Source organism: Quercus robur, chromosome 7 (genome assembly GCF_932294415.1).
Source record: "Quercus robur chromosome 7, dhQueRobu3.1, whole genome shotgun sequence".
Lineage (NCBI taxonomy): Eukaryota > Viridiplantae > Streptophyta > Magnoliopsida > Fagales > Fagaceae > Quercus > Quercus robur.
Window position 1 is genome coordinate 31,630,693 of NC_065540.1, and position 21,258 is coordinate 31,651,950.

At 35.5% G+C, this 21,258-nt stretch overlaps 1 protein-coding gene across 3 annotated transcripts in view; it reads right to left on the reverse strand.

Annotated features, from left to right (window-relative positions):
- LOC126693107 (co-chaperone protein p23-2) overlaps window positions 1-20,511 on the reverse strand; it is a 58,597-nt gene extending 38,086 nt beyond the window's left edge. Inside the window, exons 1-6 of one of the 3 annotated variants that reach the window (XM_050388982.1) lie at window positions 20,294-20,505; window positions 19,233-19,416; window positions 16,532-16,691; window positions 12,408-12,439; window positions 12,260-12,305; window positions 11,519-11,768 (exon numbers count right to left, since the gene is read on the reverse strand). In XM_050388982.1, the coding sequence (XP_050244939.1) occupies window positions 11,764-11,768; window positions 12,260-12,305; window positions 12,408-12,439; window positions 16,532-16,691; window positions 19,233-19,416; window positions 20,294-20,298 (432 nt within the window). In that variant the 5' untranslated portion in view covers window positions 20,299-20,505 and the 3' untranslated portion in view covers window positions 11,519-11,763. Of the gene's footprint in view, window positions 1-11,518; window positions 11,769-12,259; window positions 12,306-12,407; window positions 12,440-16,531; window positions 16,692-19,232; window positions 19,417-20,293 lie in introns of those variants that run through there. The other 2 variants (XM_050388980.1, XM_050388981.1) reach the window with 2 other exon arrangements.
- Between the last annotated feature and the right edge of the window lie 747 nt (window positions 20,512-21,258).

Here is a 21,258-nt window from a genome sequence, read left to right on the forward strand (position 1 = left end):
TTTGTTTTTTGAGTGAAAAAATGAGTGGTCTTTAAGAATTAATTGTACACGATGGGGTGGGTTTGTTTTTTGAGTGATTTATACACACACACATTTGGCATACAATAATTTTTAATTTTTTTAAGAAGGAGATGTGTATAATAAAAGTTTATTTTAATGATAAATCCATATAAATGAGATTTCACTAATGAAGATTACTAGATTATGATCCGAGATGTTTTCTAATAAATAATAATAATCCATTAAATTAAATTTTGATAGGTTTTTTAAATAAAAAATAGAAAGGGATAGTGATAAGTTTGAATGATAATAATAATCTAAAAATAAAAACTAGGCAAAAATTAATGAATTTTGTACGGGAAAAGCAATGAATAATTTCATTCCAAATTACATAAATTTCAAATTTCAAGTCTGACATAGATTTGATAAATTTCAAATTAAAATGTTACAAAAAATGTTACCTTGGGAAATTTAAAAAATATAGCGGTTGAGAATTTTAAAAATATATTTGTTGAGAATAATAAATGAAGAATATAGAAAGATTAAAAAATAATAAAGGATTAAAGGAACAGTAAAGAAAGAATAAATATATATTGAAAAAATCATATTTAAATAGGATTATAACAAATGATAGAGAGCCTGTTGAAAAATGTGTTTAAAAAAATAAGTAGACAAAACTTACCATTTACTTTCCAAACAATACAAAAATAGAAAGATTAAAGAGTCTGCTAAAAATGCTTAGAAGACAAATAGAGTGGCAAAAGCTTTAGCTCATTTTGCTATAAACCATGAAAGCTTGCAGACCACCGCAAACCCTTAGTGAAACCCACCCCCACCACCACCACCATGAACCTACAAATGACCCCCACAACAAAAATCAACTGCCACCACCGCAAATCCACAGTAAACCCACCCCCACCACAACCGTAACCCCCTACCACCACCACTACGAACCTATAGATAACCCACAACAAAAATCAAAGCAAAATCCACAAAATAGAAACCCACAAAATCTGAATCCAAAAGGAAAAACCCATCCCAAAATCCATCTCAAAATCAAACCCATAGCAAATTCCAACCCAAAACCCATCAGAACCCACCCAAAATCAAAACCCACCCCTAACTGCCACGACCCACCAGTCCACCACCACCTCAACAATACAAACAAATTATATTAGAACCCACTATTAAGAGTAAGAGAGGAACAAGAGACGATACTGTAAAGAAAAGGAGACAATGAGAGTTGAGAGAGTCGGAGAGAGGAGAGAGATGCAGACTTAAGAGTTGAGAGAGAGAGTGTGGAGAGAAAGAAACAGTGACATAATAGGTGAGAGTGAGAGGAGATTAATTTTAAAGAAATACAACTTTGCTACAATAAGAGCAATAGCATTGGGGTGTAAAAACCCCCTAGTTGCTATTTTACATCCTAAGAGCATCCATAGCGGCCGTGCTAAATGTGCCAAATGCCAAATATTTGGCACATTTGGCACATTAAACACAAAAAACTCCCTTTATCAGATGTTCCAAATCTTATTATTTTTGCAACATGTGAACAGTATCCTCACAAATTTGCCACTGTACGAACAGCTGTGGCATAAGTTTTTATTATTTTTTTATTCCACTTTCTCTTTCATCTCTCCATCAATCTCACTCTCACTCTCACCCTCAAACCCCAATCCTCTCCTCTCAAACCTCACTCTGTCTCTCTGTCTCCCACTCCCTGTTTCTCTCGGCGTCGTCGCCCTGCTCGACCTCGGCGCCTCCGTGCTCACCAAGACGCTGACGTTCGCCGCCACGTTCTCCGCCTTCAGAGATCCGATCCCGTGGCTCATCACGCTTGCTTTCTTCTTCGCCCGCGAGTTCATCAAGACCGGGCTCGGGAACCGAATCGCTTACCAGCTCGTTGTTGGCGCGAATTTGACTTTCAACACAATCAAGCAGACGATCGGGTGGACCGATTGGGCCAAGGCGGCAATCGTGCCTAGGTTGGTGTCGTTAATTGTTGGGGTGATTTGTAATGGGGTCCGGTGGTATGGGTGTGGGGTTTTGATTTGTGGGAGTGGGTTTTGGGTCGTGGTGGTGCAGTTGCAGTGTGGGGCCGTGGTTGTGGCTGGGTATTGATCAATCAAAGATCTCTCTCTGCCTCCAAACCAAAACAGAGCAAGAAACACATCCAAAACCTTAAAATTTTTCAACAATGGCAGAGATTAACGGTTGTGGTGGGTTTGTTTTGAATTTTGTTTTGGGTTGTGAAGGATGTGGTGCTTGTGTGGTGGTGGCTGTTGGTTGTTTGCAGCAGTGTGGTGGCTGTTGATTGTGATTGATGAGTTGTAAATATTATTTTAATGTGTAGGAAATATTATTTTAATGTATAGAATTGTATGATAAAACATCTGATAAATGGGATGTTGTAAAATGATGTGGTAAAATAATAAAGTAGGTCTTTGATGTGGCAAAATGGCATAATTTTTGCCACATCTGCTGTGGATGCTCTAATAAGCCCAAAACATGCTTCCATCCCGATTGCTATTGCTAAAAAATTTTACCAACTATGAATAGTAAGATGGCAAATATACAACCTACTATAACTTTGGTTGTAAAACTAAAAATTATTATTTTATTCACTCTCTCTCTCTCTCTCTTCTATCTTCTCTCTCCCTCTCACTTTCAGAGTCTATCAACTCAGATTTCTCTCTCTCTTTTCTTTCCCTCTCATTCTCTGATTCTATCCTCTTAGCTTGCTCTCTCACTCCTAACACTTTCTCTATCTTATGATTTGGGGTGGCAGTGGCACGACAGGTTTGTGGTGGCTCGGTGAGGCTGTGTCAGCAGGCTGTGGTGGCAGTAGATTGATGAGGTTGTGGTGGCAGAGGTTGGTTCCCAGAGGCAAAGGAGATTGTGGTGGCTCGTGAAGGAGAGATTCCTCATAGGAGATCATGGTGGCTTTGTCTCAGTCCGACAAGCAAGCAAAAGGTGAGAAAGAATGTCATGCTGACAGAGACAGAGGCGTAGATTAGCGGTGGGTCTATGGTTTTGGTGGTGGTTATTGATTGTTGTTTGTTGTTTTGGGTTTGTGGCAGATCCCGGTGGGTCTGTGGTGGTTTATTGTTTTGGGTTTGTGGCAGATTCTGATGGGTCTATGGTTTTGGTTGTGGTTTTGTCAATTTGTTTTTTTTTAGGTTTATGGCAGATCCAAAGGGTCTGTGGTGGTTTGTTGTTTTGGGTTTTTGGTGGTGATTGTAGTTGTTTTGGTTGGTGGTGTGGGTGATCGTGGTGGTTGCTTTGGTTGTTGTTGTTGTTGTTGGTTTCAGTTTTGGTTGGTGGTGGTGGTTGAGTTTCGGTTGGCTTGATCTAGATTGTTCTATTCTGGGTTTGGGTTTGAATGATGGGGCCCAGGTGGTTGAGAAAGAGAGACAGAGAGGAGAGAGGGTGTGTAGTTTTATATTTATTTTATGGATAAAATTTAGCTACAAAATTAGTTATAGTCTAAAGCTACAATCTTACTCAATAAAATAAATATTACTACATATTTTGAAAATCTAACTATTGAATTGCACGTTTTTTACACTCTTAATACACATTAAATTTTGTGTCAATCGGATATTATTTACTATATGATCTATAAGCTTATATTTTATGCATAATTTTAAATTAAAAAAAAATTGCAATTTAAAAAATTTATTGGTGACATAGCTAATGATCTTTAATTTTCTTGAAATTTTGCAAGTATAGAAGATATAAGAAAAAGATGTGATCTAATGGTAGATTCGTCAAAATTCACCTCTAATAAAATAATATTTAGTAAGATTGTAACCTCAGGGTACAACTAATTTTGTAGCTAAACTTTGTCCTTATTTTATTAGGTAGTTTGTATTATTTTATTAGGTTATATGTAAAAATAAAAATTTGGATGTTGAGTGAGTTGTGAAATAGGTTGGTAAAATAGATAAAGTGGTGTTTAAGGATGTAAAATATTTTTTTTTTTTTTTTTTTACATCTCTGGATGCTAGTACTCTATAAAGTTGTATTCTTTTACATACACAAACCCGGATAATGCTTGATTTTTGTAGTTTTGGGTTGTAAAATAGCTTTTTTGGAGTTTTAGCAACTCCAATGCTAAGAGCACTCACAACAATGAAACTAAATAGCTATATAGCTATTTTAGCTTCCCCAAAACATAAAAAATTCTCTCACAGCAGTGTATGTAAAGCTAAAAAATTTTAGCTTCAGGCTTCCGTACGTACGAAGCTACTTTTGGCTTCGTACGGAAGGTGAAGATAAAAATTGGATATATTACTTTAATTCCAACCTTTATTAAAATAATACTTTTTATTTTGTCTTAGACCAAATAAATGATACTATTGTTAACTTTTACAAGTCACTTTTCACTACGGAGGAGCCCAGCAACTTTGAGGAAGTAATTGATACAATCCCGCATGTGGTGACAAATGAAATGAATGAGAAACTTGAGGCAGATTTCACCCTTGAAGAAGTAGAGGCAGCTTTGAAACAAATGGCCCCTTTGAAAGCACCCGGCCCGAACGGGATGCCCATTGTTTTACCAAAGCTATTGGTCCTTGATTGGTCCCGATGTCTCAACTACTATCTTGCATTACCTTAATTCTGGTATTTTACCTCAGACTCTTTGTCATTCTTTTATTACATTGATTCCTAAGGTAAAAGATCCAAAATATGTAACGGAATTTAGACCTATTAGCTTGAGCAATGTTTTATATAGAATTTTTGCTAAAGTTCTAACCAACCGTTTGCAAGATATTATGCCTCAGCTCATTTCAGATCATCAAAGTGCCTTTATGTTAGATAGGTTGATTTTGGACAACATCTTGGTGGCCTTTGAAACTTTGCATTATATGCAGAATCATAATAAAGGAAAATCGGGCTTTATGGCCTTGAAACTTGACATGACCAAGGCATATGACAGGGTTGAGTGGTCGTACATGGAGAAAATATTGATAAAAATGGCTTTCAAAATAGATGGGTGCATCTCATGATAGCATGCATCACCACCGCCTCATACTCAGTTTTGATTAATGGAGAACCCCACGGCATATCACTCCTACAAGAGGTTTGAGGCAAGGGGATCCTCTCTCTCCTTACCTCTTCCTCATGTGCATCGAGGGTCTTCATGGTTTAATTAACAAGGCAGCCACCAATGGCTATTCGTGGAGTTTCCCTTTGTCGTAATGAGCCTAAACTAACACACCTCTTGTTTGCAGATGATAGCTTAATTTTCTATAGGGCTAAGGAAGAGGAATGTCAAAGTTTGCTTGATGTATTGGCAAAATATGAGTGCGCTTCAGGGCAGCAAATTAATAGAGCTAAAACCACTCTATTTTTTAGCAAATCCACTACTGAAGAGGTGTAGGGGGTGATTAAGGACATGCTTGGTGTGAATGTAGTTCGTCAATATGAGAAGTACTTAGGCCTTTCCTCTCTTGTTGGCAAAAAAAAAAAAAAAAAAAAAAAGGAGTTTTACACATATCAAACAACAGGTGTGGAAGAAGATTCAAGGTTGGGAAGCCAAATTGCTTTAGCTAAGCGGGGAGAGAAATTTTAATAAAGGTCATGGCACAAGCCTTCCCCACCTACACCATTGCATGCTTCAAACTGCCTATTTCACTTTGTAATGAGATTGAAAGCTTGATTTACAGGTTTTTTTTGGGGACAACGAGGGGAAAATCGAAAAATTCATTGGATGAAATGGCTGGATTTGTGCAAGCCAAAAACTTAAGGTGGCATAGGGTTTAAAGATCTTTCCCTTTTCAATGATGCACTTTTGGCTAAGCAAACATGGAGACTTCTTCATGATACGAGCTCCCTGTTTTACAGAGTTTTTAAAGCAAAATTATTCCCAAATACATCTATGATGGAAGCCAAAGCACCAGCTAATGCTTCATATGCTTGGAAGAGCCTTATGAAAGGGCGTGATGTTATCAAGCGAGGTGCAAGGTGGAGCATAGGCTTGGGTAGATCAATACACATCTGGGGGGATAATTGGTTGCCCCTCAACACCACACCCAAAAGTTGTCTCACCAAAGGTGGAGGGGAGTGGCTTAACCATGGTTAGTGATTTGATTGATCCGGTGTATAAAGTGTGGAAAGAGGACGCCATTGACAGAACTTTCTTTGCATTGAGGCAGCCACCATAAAGAATATGCCACTCTGTAGGTCCATTCAAGATGATGTCCTGATGTGGCCCTTCAATCTGAATGGGGTGTATACAGTCAAATCCAGATATAGATTTTTACATGAAGAACAATGCAGGAAACAACAAGGCCCGTCTGAAGTGGAAGTGTTGAAGCCACTGTGGAATAAGATTTGGGGTCTCCACGTCCCCAATAAAATCAAGCACCTCGCATGGAAGGCATGCAAAAACGCTCTACCCACTGAATTAAATTTGGTCCGCCATAAAATCATCATGGATGGCTGCTGTGACGTGTGTAAAACATTGCAGGAAGATGTAGTCCATGCCTTATTCCTATGCCCAGACCTTCGGCCCCTATGGAGTACAATGCCGAAGTGGAATCATGGCACGCTCATGGCGTGCACCTCTTTTATTGACATCTTTGATTGTATTTTTGCAGGTAATAAGGATCCGGACTTGTTTGCTGCTGTGATCTGGACACTATGGACTTGGCGAAATAACTTATGCCTGGGCAAGCCAGCACTACCTCTAAACAAGGTAATTGAGTTTGCCCAGGAACGTTTGACTGAAGCTGTCACGAGTACCCCACTACCTTCATACCCTACACAACACACAGCAGCTATGTGGATTACACCATGGACACACAGCTACAAGTTGAATTTCGATGGTGCTGGAATAGGGGTGGTGATTCGCAATGAAGCTGGACTAATCATGGCCTCACTCTCCCAACGGATTCCTATGCCCACATCAGTCATTGAAGTGGAAGCCCTCGTAGCAAGGAGAGCTATGGAGCTTGCACTAGAACTCAGTTTTGACAATGTGATACTTGAGGGAGATTTTGAAATACTTATGAAGACTCTGAAGACTGGTGAAAGCACACTAGCGCACTTAAGCAATTTGTCAGCCGATATTCTATTCCTAACTTCCCATTTCTCCAAAGTTCATTTTTCTTTTGTAAGGAGACAATGTAATAGGTTAGCACACTCTTTAGCTAGACGTGCATTCATTACTCAACAAATGTCCGTTTGGATGGAAGAATTACCACCAGACCTTATGCCTGTATTTTTTGGCTGACTTACACAACCTTCCTTAATGAAAGCTTCAGTTTTGGATTCTCAAAAAAAAATAATAATAATAATTCTGCTCGTTGCTCATCTCACTTGCTCTCATTCTCACCCTCTGTCCTCAGCTCTTATCAAAACTATCAAACTCTCTCAAAAAAAAACAAACAATAGTCCAAAACCATTTCACAAGAAGCACAGTTTTTAGCCTTTCAAAAAAAAAAAAAACCCCATTTATACAGATATTCATAAATACCAGTGTTGAAGAGTCAAGAGAGAGAGTTTGAGTGTGTACAGGACACCACACCACTGCTGCCAACTTTTCGATGATCATCGTGCAGTGACGCCTCCTTAGCATAGTCGTCCGATGTGCTTCTCGCGTATTTGATATTGCTTTCTAACTGTATTTTACTCTGTAATCTGTATTTTGTGATATTGGTAAAGTTAGTACTTCAAAGTTTAGAGGGTCTGGTAATGTGGGCGAGTGATGAGTGGATATGTGACTGTGTAGTCCGTGTGCATTGGGTCAGTGGGCTTAGCCGTTTAGGAGTAATTTTGAATTATAATTAATAGAGTAAATTCCAAATTATATCTTAACATTTGAGGTGTTTGTATTTTACATCTTGAAATTTTAAAATTTAGATTTTACTCTCTAAAGTTTGGTGGTGGCGGCGGTGGCGGTAGTGGCAGTGGTAGCGGTTGCGGTGTATGTGATTGTTGTTTGTTATAGTGGATATATTATTTTATTGTAGTAAATATATTATTTTATTGTGATGTTTATATTATTTTATTGTATTGAAAGCTAAAATAAATCAACTGTTGCTGAATGTTTTGTAAAGTGAGTGGATAAAATATATAAAGTAACTTTTTGTGGTGCTAAATAACTAAAAAAATAGCTCCACTGCTGTGAATCCTCTAATACTAGGTAAAAGAGTATGGCACAAAATTCCAGTTGAAGTTTTTTCAAGCCTTTGCTCAGATGGATCTCCATGGATGGAAATTGGCAAGTAGCAAAACTGTTTATGGCAAGACGGATCTCCATGGATGGAAATTGGCAAGTTGCAAGACCGTTTATGGCAAAACATCGCCCACTGAACATTAGCAATATTTTAACCTTTCTTTGTGGAGGATGTCCTCGTAGCTGGTTTTTTTTTTTTTTCCTTTTATTTTCTTTCATTGGCCATTTTTCTCAAGGAATAGTCAATATCTTATTATTTTTCAGAAATGATACTGCATAGATAAAAGAGATTTTCTAGAGCACAAGAAAATATTACAATTATTTTCACAAATTGAGGTGTCAAAATTAAATTAAATTAAACAATAAAAAATTAGGACCACCACAACAACAACAACCAAAAAAAAAAAAAAAAAGCAATGTTTGAATACGGCTTAATGGGCTTATAAGCTTGCTTTTTAGCTTTTATATACAGCTTTTTAAAATCTTTTTTTTTTTTTTTTTACTTTTTCAAAGTACAAATATACTTTATTACAATTTTAGCAAAAAAAAATTTAGCAAAAATTAAATAAATTATTTCCAGTCTTTTCCATCAAAAAGAGGAATATAGCTTAATGGGCTTATAAGCTTGCTTTTTAGCTTTTATATACAGCTTTTTAAAATCTCATTTTTTTTTCTTATTTTTTCAAAGTACAAATATACTTTAGTACAATTTCAGCAAAAAAAAAAAAAAAGCAAAAATTAAATAAATTATTTCCAAAAGTACAAAATCACATCGCCTTTTCATCGAAAAGAGGAATATAGCATAACTTCATATCCCTGTCAATAATTTGAAGTTTTATTATCATTTTTTTTTTATAAGTGGAAATAATTTGAAGTTTTACTTTTACAAAGCCCTACCATGATAAAACAAGGGAAAACCTCCACAATTCTGGAGCAAATTTCAAATCCATAAAACTTGAAGAGTGGCAATGACCATAAGATTGAAGTGGCAATCTAGGTCTATCTAGTATCTAGTCCCCACATTTTTTTTAAACAATTAACACTTCTTTTTAGTAAAACCGTATTTTGTAGCCAATGAAACGCTAGGATATCATGTCAAGCAATTAAGGGCTCGTTTGGTACATGTATTTAAAAACTGAAAATTATTGTTTGAAAACATTTATGATAATACATGTGGATGAAAAAAATGTGTGAAAATACGTGTAATGTTGTTTAAAAACTGAAAATTGTTGTTTGAAAACACAAACCAAACACCCCCTAAAGTTCTTCAAGTGAACAGCATTATCCTCCTGGGCAGATAAAAAGAATGTTGTGTTGCACTCCCATGATTCAAATCAATATCAAACAACACAGGAATTTATGTGATTTGACAATGTGCTTACATTTGTGCCTACATTCACAAATGCCGACAATGAAAAAGTTTGGATTACATTTTTATTGGATGTGACAATGAAAAAGACAATTTAGTTACAAACTTGACTTCACACAATATCTTTTTATTAGATGTGACTTCTGACAAAGTCACCATTGGATTACATTTTTTTTTTTTTAATATCTTCTATACTTGCAAAATTTCCAACATATCAAAGATTAATAACTTTTTATCCATCAAATGTTTAAATTTCAAGTCTTTGAAGTCTAAAATTATGCAAAAAAAAATGTTTATTAATGGAAATGTAAATAACATCCAATTGACACAAAATTTAATGTGTGTTAAGAATGTAAAAAACATACAATCCAATGGTCAAATGTTCAATATTAATTTTTTTAATGGGAGTTATAATCATTGATTACAACCAAGTTTGTAACCAAACCTTGTCTAAAATAGAAAGATTACAACAGACACTCTAGGCTCTCTCTCACTCACAAAAGGCACGAGACAAGAAAACCTCTTTTTTTTTTCTCAATATATGCAATACCTTGAAATTATCTCTATCACACAAACATACACACATTTTGCTGCTCCTATGATGCAAGGAGTAGCAAAATTATTTCAAATTTACTTTTTGAGTTTGGAATTGGTTTTCTTTTCAATTTTGAATTTTGAATTTTGTCTTTAATGTTGAAGATTTCATGGGATTTAATTGTGACTTGATTAGATATCCCATATTGATGTAATCCTAGAAACTCTATTAGACTATTGCTCTTGTAATTGTAAAAGGCATTACAATTTAATAAGAATTTTATGATTTGAAAATGTCTCTTATTTAGTAGTGATGATGCCTAGGGTTTCTAAGGCAAATTCTAGGGGGTAAAGTTTAGGATTTGTCCCATTTATCTTCTTTGATCTCTATATTCCTATCCCAACATGCATTATATATATAGAGGGGAAATTATTGTGTACTCTTGGAATACCATAAATGCATGTATATATATATATATATATATATAGAGAGAGAGAGAGAGAGAGAGAGAGAGAGAGAGAGTAGGCTGAAGTGCTTGCTGCTCACATCAATAAAAGTTCTATCATGTATGGAATTCGTTGTACTAGGGGAATTCGATCAAAGCGGTATAAGCAACTTGATCATTGTGGCAATTCAAACCACACAACAAATCTTTACCATGGCTTGAATTGAATTAAGCTACACAAACAAAACTCCTCCATTACCTCCACTAAAGCCCCTAAGGGTTATCATAGGCCATGAACACCGATTAAGTGTGGTCTGTGATAGCCCTTGTTGTGATAGGAGAGCGCTAATCACCTCTTCAAGTTCTAGAGTCTCCCCTTATATCAACTTAGTCACCAAATGACCAAAAGATGTGGGGAGCTATGCTAATTGAAGTATCGCTTTTTCTTCCTACTCAAAAGTTTTACCAGTTTGACAAATGAGTATTCAACATGTTGAACACATTAAGATGCTCCAATAGATCGAAACCATCTTTCATCTGTAAACTAAAAAATTGTTTGTCAAATTCTTTCTTATATAGAAATATTCTAATTTATTCCAAATCTATTTTGTTGCCCAAGCTTCAAGAATGTTGTGAATTGCCTCATCCATCACCTAGGTTAAGGGGAATTGCACTAGATGCCTTCTCATCCGCATCTTCCCACAAGGATTCTCTCAAGAAACCCAAAACCCAAACCCTGGATTCTATTTCTCACAAAAAGAACTAGACAAAAAACCTCTTCTCCTCTACGCACGTGGCTTGTCACACACATAAATAAGAGTTCTACCAAGTGTGGAATTCCTTGTACTAGGGGTGACCAACTTGGTCATTGTGGCAATTCAAGCCACCCAACAGAAGAAAGAACATAATTACTCAAAGAACCCTACAATTTAGCTATTGGATAAAACCAGCCAGACATCCAAGCAAACAAGACAAGAAATCAAATGTAACTCTGGAAATCAAATGTCAGACTTTCCTTAAGCATGAGTTGGATTAGGTGTATACAGTGCCAACATGGTCATAATTCTGCATCTCATGGAACTGGAGTTTAAATGGAACCACTCTACTCTTCTTAAAAATAGGTACACTAGGGAAAAGTTGAATTTATGAGATGCAGAATGCTACTTGTCACTACTGATAGTTGCTAGTTTCCTCTTGCCTTTTCCAAGTCAGGGAGATCTGCCAATGCATTACCCTTCATGTCAGATTGAAGAAGATGAAGACGATGATGTTGAAAAGAAAATACTAAATTTATTTTGTAAAAATAAAAAAGAAAAAGGGAAAACATACATGCATAAATACACAAAGCAAAACTAGTAATAGCCAATACATCTAATATGTTACTCGGTGATTCTTCAATGCACTAAGTTACCAATATCTTAAAAAGCACTAGACATGTTTCTCCCTTCAATAGAAAATGGATCAAATGAATGTCTGAGACAAGGTGTGTATGGCTTTCTGGAAAGATCCATTTCCCTCCTTATGATGTAGGAAATGACAAAAAAAAATCAATATAAAATGCGAATTTCATTGTTTGATTAATAAATTTAAGAACAAGAGAATTCTTGCTCTGCATATAACAAGAAATAGATTTCTGTCCATACATGAAATGCAACCAACACGAATTTTTTAGAACGCTACTCAATACAACATTAAGAGGGAAGAAATTTAGGTTTTGAAACTCACAGAGCATTCCTTCGTCATCACTGCTTTCATCATCTTGTCCAACATACTGCAAAAAAGAAAAAATCAAGGTAAATGATTAGGTGATTAGGGTCAAAGTTTGTTGACTTCATTACTTATTCACTGCAGTTAACAGAGGTAGTCAAATTACCGCAGCATCATCATTTTCAGAGGCCAGATCAGCTGCAAAGACCACAAAATTCAGTCAGAACAAGTGAACTATTCCCTACAAGTGCAGGCACTTGATGCGGAAGTGTTATGATTCAAGACAATTAAAAGTAACAAGAAAATTAAAGGATAAACCTAAGAATCAACACTTAGGGTCACTTGGAATCAGCACCAAGCTAAACTTAGGCACCAGCACCTATGGCGTTAGGAATCAACACCCAACTATTGGAATATATCCAATCTGAATTTCATTAATCAGATCTATATTCAAATTCAAATAAACTAGTCTCGTATATAGAGCTAGAACTGGAAAATAAAGAGATAAAGATAACAACATACCAAAACTAATCCTAACTAAACTTAAATACTAATCCCTATCTAATCTCAAATCTAATCCCTATCCAAATAAAAGTCTACAATTATCCAATTTCCTATAAGATAAATAAAAAATCTGAAAATATAAATTCTAAAATAATTTTGGTTTTGCTCCTACACCATGTTAGTTTGAAGAACACATAGTATTATAGCCTGAATGGCATAAAGTTCCAATCACAGGACATTTTCAGGTACTTCAAACTAAAGTGAAAAGTGAAGCGTCGATTTAAAGGAACCAAGAGAACAGCATGGAGATATGATTAAGCAATGAAGCTTGGAAGTTTCTTTTTAGACAAAAGAAAAATGATGTAAATGAAATATCATAAAAGAACCAGCAACAGCTGAGGTCCCACACGCCACAGATTAGAATTGGAACCAAAATTCTGTCAAAACCAGATCTCATATTACTGGATCAACCAGTCAGAATTGATTAAGATACAGCAACAACCAAGCCTTAGTGAGAATCAATTAAAAAATATATATTTAAAAAAAAAAAATGATTTTGCCAAAAATATGCACAAAGGAAGGCCAGGCAAAGCCCATGTGTACAAGAGGTATGCAACAAAAAAACTAAAATAAACTGTGAGAGAGAAAAATCAGGAAAAGTAGTAAAATAAAAGGCAAGTAGTGCCTAAAAGGTGAGTTGAGTTGTAAACTATGAAAAACTAAGGTTAAGAGAGAAGAAAGAGGAAGAGATAAATGGGGAGAGAGGCTGTAAGAAGAAAGAGAAAAAGGTTTAGGGTTTAATCAATCAATCCCTAACCTTAGCACATATTAATGTTATAGAAATATGGGAAGACACCAAGAATACCCTATACTAATATAATATAACAAGCAAATTTTTTTTATAGGTATAACATAACAAGCAAATAGAAAAATAACAACAGTAACACTAACAAGGTGAACCATAAATTGAAGGACAACATACTTTCATGACAACAAGCTCTCTGAAAATTTATTTTACTTCTTCTTGTAAATATACAAGGATTCATTCTTGTCCTAGTAGTATTAGGACTCCTAGTTTGACTAGTAGACTATAAACCTAATAAAAGACTAACTCAAATGAAATAAAACCTAAGATGGTAAGGATCTTCTAAAAAATTCTAGACTCAACTAAACTAAAAAATGCCCTTAATTAGCAGAAATTCCAGAATTTACAGAATACCCCTGAATATAAGACCATAACTAATAAAATGAAAACCCAAATAAAAACTGTTTTAACCCTAAAAGACTCATTCCTAGACCTTTGAAACCACACAACTTTTACTTCAATTGGACGTCACACATGGGCTCCATAAAATAATTCTTAAATAGGCGAATTTGCAAAGTGGTAACAAATTAACCTTTCATGACTACATCACATAGTTGTCTTTCTTGATTTATTAAGATCAACAGTATGCCTTGAAAGCATCCTATTTTACTAATTCAGACAATCAATGTATGTGATATTGGAATCATCAATTTACTTCCATGAAGAATCTCTTTGATTTGTTGTGTTCTAATTTCCTTTCTGGTCAAGAAGAGAATCAAGCATCCTAGAGACTGATTAAGAATGGAAAGTTTAAAGTTTGCTCATACCGTGACATACTCAGAATTTATAGCAGTGAAATTCCCATGGAAGTGCAAATGGAGGGCTAAGGTACCTAAAAAGGTTGCTTGCTTACTTGGACAGAAGTAATTAGTAAAATCCAAATTATGGATAACATCCATAAACAAAGTATTGTAATAATTAATTGGTATTGTGCGTGCAAGAATAATGGAGAGTTAGTTGAGCATCTCTTACTTCATTGTTCAGTGGCACAGCACATTTGATCATTGGCGTTTGCTTAATTGAAAGGTATTTTGGGCTATGGCTAAGATTATGCAAGAGATGCTAGATTGTTGGCAAGAAAGATTTCATCACCACAAGCAACCCAAGCTCTGGAAAGCAACTCCATTGTGCGTATTGTGGACAATTTGGCAAGATAGAAACAATAGAACTTTTAGTGGTGTTGAGCTCCCTGATCTATTTGGCAATATATAGGTTGGAAGAAATAGCCTTCCAACCTATTTTGTCTTTATTCCCTTTACAGCTTTACCTGTAGGTGTGGCAAAAAGGTTGGAAAAGCTTCAAAAGGATTTTCTTTGGGGAGGGATGAGTGAGGAATTCAAATTTCACCTAGTTAGTTGGAAGGTTTTTTGCACCCTGATTTGTAGTGAAGGATTGGGAATTAAGGATCTGTTGCTTTTTATTTTTTATTCAAGCTTTGTTTGGATAACGATTATGGCAATATGTGGCAGAAGAGAGAATGTGTTATACAAGAGGGTGATAGACTCAAAGTATGGCCCAAATTGGGGACGTTGATGCTAAGTTGAGACTAGAGGTCCTTATGGATGGGTTTGTGGAAGAGCATTAGATGAGGATGGGATAAATTCTCGCACTTTATCAGATGTGATGTCGGTGAACAGACTTTTGACTTGGTTTGTGGAATGGTAAATCTCCTATCCAGGAAAGATATCCTAATCTTTTGCTAATTTCTAGGGACAAAAATGCTAACGTGGCAGATTACCTAGTGTTTAAATATGGTTATTGTTCTTGGACCTTCTTTTTATTAAAGTGGTCAACGATTGGGAACTAGAGTCCATGGCTCATTTACAAGAAGATTTATACGCTACAAAGTTTCAACATTGGGAGGAATCGAGGTTTTCAAGTGAAAAGCTATTACAAGATTTTATAAGGTAGGGGAAACTATTTTCCTTGGCAGAGCATTTGGAAAGTCTGTATGCCAAGGGTGGCATTCTTCTCGTAGTGTGTGACATTGAAGAAGACTTTGACTACAGATAACCTAAGGAGAAAAAGGATGATTGGTTATTATTGACTGGTGTTATATGCATATAAGAAATGGAAAGCATGTTCCTCATCTCTTTCACCATTGTGTGGTGGCTAACAAGTTGTGGTCTATGATATTTTGTTTATTTGGTGTTACTAGGGCTATGCCTTATTCTGTGAATGAGCTATTGTCATGTTGTAAGGGACATTTTGGAATTTGTAAAGAAAGTTAATGGGAGGATTTGGAAAGTGGTTCCATCATGCTAAATGTGGTGTCTTTGGAAAGAAGCACCCATTGCTTTGAAGGGAAAGAGCATGATTTGGATAATTTGAAGTTCTTATTTTTAAAAACCCTATATAAGTGGACTTTGACCTCCAGTAATTTCTCTACAGTGGATTTTCTAGAGTTCTTGGACACAATAAGATTTCGATAGTTTACTTGTATTTTTTTCTATGTTCGTTTCATTGTTTGGGCATTTCCTTTGTATACTTCCCATGTATTAGGGTTGCACCCCTTTTTCAGCTTTTTTTTTTTTTGATGGACTTTTTTCAGCTTTTTAATTAAACTTTATTACTTATCCAAAAAAGAATGAGGAGAACTCATTGCTTGTACTATGTTTGGAAAGATCACTTCAAAATGGACATGTATTTTGGTCAACATTTCATAAAAACTGGGACAGAATTTAAGTACAAAAATATAGATGTACCCCCAAGAAAAGCACACAACTATCAACACTACACCCGAGTGAAATCCTGAAAAAAGCCAGAAAGGATCCTTCAGAGCAACATGGGAGAACAACCACAACACAAGTCATGAATTCCATATATATATATATATATATATTCACATCTCAAGCCCTGAGCATAGAAATTGTTAGGCCTCATATAATAAAACCTAACTATAAATTTCTATATGAACTTACAAGAAGACTCTTCCTCGTCCTCATCACACCATTTGTTCCAATCAACCTTAATGTACGGTGCAGGTTTTTCTTCTGACTTTAACAATCTTTTCCACCAACCCTTTTGCTCTTTCTGGATTGAACACAGAATGTTCCTCAACCCAACTTTAGTTTTACAACCCTGCACCATAAGAATACAAAACTCAATGTATGTAGAAACTTCCAAAACTTTCAGAAGGTCAAGTAAAAATGAACTTAAGAACAACAACAGTCAAATAGAGGTATTTATAATCAATGCTTGTGTTCTAAACTAAAATATGTTCAAGAATTGAAATTTTTTAACGAGTATTTCAGTTAGATATCAGGAAACTTAAAAACATATAACAGTTCCACATATTAGATAAGCATGTTACATCAGTAAAGTGCACATCTGAAATATTCGTGGCCAAATGGCAATAAACAGATTGGATTTTCATAATTTTTTTTTTTATTGGTAAGTTACACACGCACCCAATGGGTTCAAAACCCACAACCTTACCCTCCACCTAACACTTATAAGGGGAGGAGTTGTTAGTTGAGTGAGACCTTTTTGGCTTCGTGTATAATTCTGAAGCGGTTAAAATTAGTATTCAAATGTGAAAGTATACATAGCTTTCTCAAAAAATTTAAAAATACCATGCCGCACTAGACATACTAGCCCAAATATTTCTTACCAGCCAATAATCCAGTACACTTAACCACTTGAAACATACCCGTTTAAATGCCAGGTTGTTTTGGCCTATACCAAGGATTTCAGAATGTACAAAATCATACTTTACTTTTTGAAAACATTTTTAAACATGAGAGATCTACAAGACATAAAGCATCAACTTAACAATCAATAACTTTCTTTATTTTAGCCAAACCAGAAGCATTGGTTGGACACCCTTCTATTTTTGAACAAGACATAAAGCATCGTCTGGGAAGTCTCTTACTAACAATTACAAAATAATCCAAAGCTAAGCTAATGTTGATACTTGGAACATGGGAACAAGGATCCAAAAAAGGGAACATGGGGACATCTCATATACAAAATTTGCACAAGAAAGAATATTGAATACTACAAATCTATGATTCTTTTGCGAAGAATTTGGCAAGGTTATTTAGTTTGTATGTAGTATTGAGCTCAACCTCTTGGCCCAACTCTAACCTAGTTAGAAATGTCAAATATCCTTGGAATTGCGACCAAGTATCCCTGGTGCAATCATATTCGCTGCCACCACACTCAAGAGATTCAAGACCAAAAAAAAAAAACGTCAAGAGGCATGGCATAACATTGACCGACTGAGAAGGGTGACCACTTTTGTTAAGCAAGGACAAAAAAATCTGTTTTTATTTTTATTTTTCTTGGCTGGTGGGAACAAATAATAAATCTAAAGATATTTCTGAATAATGTTAAATTTGAAAATATGAGTCGAATTTTACAATTATGTAGCTGTCAACTCCAAAACAGTCATTCAAAGAGTCACCATTAAATTGGACAAGTCCTTAGTTTTCCAAAAACTCAAGTTGGGTCTTTATTATTTTTTCTTCTAGGATAAGTTTTGAATGTTCTAAGTCTCTATAAATATGTCATTGTATGCTTTTAGAGATAAGAAAGGAAATTCCAATATCTCATATTGTTTCCCTCAAAAAGAGTTGGATTCCCTTCAACTATAGGATTAGACCTTGAGACAAATTCTATCCAAAGAGGTGGTCTCCTCCCACATCAAAATCATTTTCCATTTTCTTGTCCGCATCAATAGTCTTATCACGTCAGTGTATGGAGAATTAGAGGAATCTTTTTAGCGCAGAAGGGGTGATGATAATTGCATTAAAAACAAACTTCTCTATTGACTTCCTCTTTGAATTTCCTTGTACATGCTCTCAATCTTGCCTTTTACTGCCACACTTATTACAACTTCAAGCAGCCTCTCACAATTACCCTCAATTTCCCGAAGCCACACCTTGAGCATTCGCCTTGATGCACTCAGATTTTTATATCCACCTGCATTTGAGCGAGCTCAACATTCATGGTATCAAATATGAGATTTTCTTATAATTTCTCTCCTTTTTTTACTCCTTGGTTTGGGGGATGAAACCATGCCCAAAGTTTAGGCAGCATGTCACATGCAGATTTCATATCCATACCTGCATCATTTTGTATTGACATGGTCACATGGGTGCCTTAGGGTCAATTGCCAGTTCCATGTAGCAGCAATGGTGGTTAGGGAGCCATGGTGTATTGGGCACAGCTACCATGAAGAAAGAGGTCAGAACTGCGGAGGTTAAGTGACAGTAATTTCCATGGTTGGGAGGTAGCATCTAGATGGTTTGTGTGGAAACCTTATTTGTGATGGAAACGATGACCTTGTGAATGTCTCGATATGATGAAAAATCAAAGTTTTTATTATAAAAAATAAATTTAAAATATATATATATATATCCCAATAAAGACAAATCAACACTAAAAGACCTCAGATTATCAACCAAAAAAAAAATAAAAACTACATTCTAGATATCTTCATGGACTAGGACAAAGCAAATATGATGTATAAGTACAATGTTCATTTTTCATAACTCCTACCCTATACAGTTTGAGTGACTTCCGAATCTTGATTGACATAATTAACTAGCTTAATAGTTAGTAAAAATACTTGCATGATATAAACAAAACAAAATTGCAAGTAAAGGTTAGCATTACCTCAGGTACTATTGCTCCATAAAGTTCCAAACTTAAGTCAAAGGATTCACCTTGCACCCCTCGAGCAGAGAAACTAAATTTTCCCTGGGGCTCACACTTGACAGAAATATCCTTTGCATCAGGTAGAGCTACTGTCAGATAAACCTTGTCAGAGCGCTGCGCCCAAAGAACCTCTGGATTGCGACTGATACCACACAAAAAAAAAAAATACATATGAGTCTTATACTTCAATCATAACAGGAGTTTGCTTGATTAACTTAAACCAAAAACATCTATGTGGCTGAAGAGGGTCATATTCATAAGCAAATGTATTGTAATTTTTAAAAAAAACACAGACAACACTAACCTATCAACAACCAAGGAAACAACAAACAAACAAAAAGCTGGTACAACAACATTACAGCACCACAACAGAAGTAGCCACGTCAATAACAGAGTCCTTGCAATCAAAATATTCACTATGCTTTATGCTTTTTGTTAATGCAATTTGAAAAGCAGTAGTCCACACAACACATCTCTATACACTTTTAATTTCGTCTATATATATATATATATATATATTCCAAATTTAATTTAATTCTCCGCTGATGTCAACCGAACCAAGTCCTCCATTATTCCTTCCTCACATAAACATTTACCACCAAAATTATTATAATTATGGCATTGCACCACTGAGCGTCAACTTTTTTTTTTTTTCTCTCTCTCTCAGTAAAGATTTTTTTTTTATTATTATTATTTAAAAGAAAGCACAAGCTAGCCTTCAGGCCTAGATAATCAGCGGAAAGAACACACAAATTCTACCAACGACTGATAGTCAATTTATTAATATTTTTAGATTAAGACGAATTTTCGGTTAACCAATTCAACATGGAAAAACCGAGTAATCTTGTCTATAATTATAAATAAATAAATAAGAAAACCCTAAGATTAAAACGACCAGTATACTTAAATATGTATGTGTGTGTGTTAATACTTACGGAGATGGAAAAAAAAAAAAGTAGAGGTTGAGGAGAGTTGAGAAATGATGATGATGATGATGATGAGAATGGGTGGAAGCGTACCTCATTTGGATTTTGATTTTGTGAACGTAGAATGAACGATGTTTCAGTGAAAGGTCGCGTGCGTGCGTGCGTGTGTTACAGGGAGTGAGTGTGGAACGGAACGATATATCAAAACAAAACAACCAAACACTCACTCTACTCCGTACACTCACAACCAAGGCAAGGTATCTTTTTCTCAACAACTCGCTTCTCCAACTTGTCTTTCAAGTTTCAACCTTCAACTCAAGTACGGTCAAAGCGTCAATTTCAGTCAACTCCGCTCCACTTAAACCCTTTTTTTTTTTTTTTCTTTTTTTGGTGATTTTCTTCTGAAAAAAAAAATAGTGTGCTTTATATGATATTTTTTATATATTTTAAAATGAAAATATTAACCAATGCCTTTAGAAATATTTTATTGAAAAAATGATAACTTTTTATATTTTCCATAAAATAATGTCACAACTTTTCTATTATAGTTTATTAATAATTATCCTAAGAATATTTGTTAACATGGCTGTGGGACCTGAAATTTGAAATCTCAACCCACTTTACATTAAGGGCCCAAAACCCAAGCAGAGGAGCCTACTGCCGAGGACCCTACTGCCGAGGACGTATGACGAAAGCCCCTTAACGGCCCAAGAATGTGGCTGAGGACGATCTCACGCTCAACACCTCACAAAACGTCTGTGGAAAAATGACAAACTCAGTACAAGAGCAGTACAAACGAGAAAGCTGCCAACACCATAATGTGGAGCCCAGCGCCTGACAAGCCCATACTTCATACCATGCTATCCAGCTTTTCCCAACCACTCTGACGTATGGATTGATAGGACGAGTAATTACCCCAAATAATGAGAAACTGACACGTAGATGAAGAAGGGGAAGTGAATACTAGTATAAAAGGGAAAAAATAGCTAAAAAAAAGGGAGCCCGGAGAAAGAAGGAAGAAAAAGGAGGAGGAATTGTGAGAATGTAATGCTTCTCGG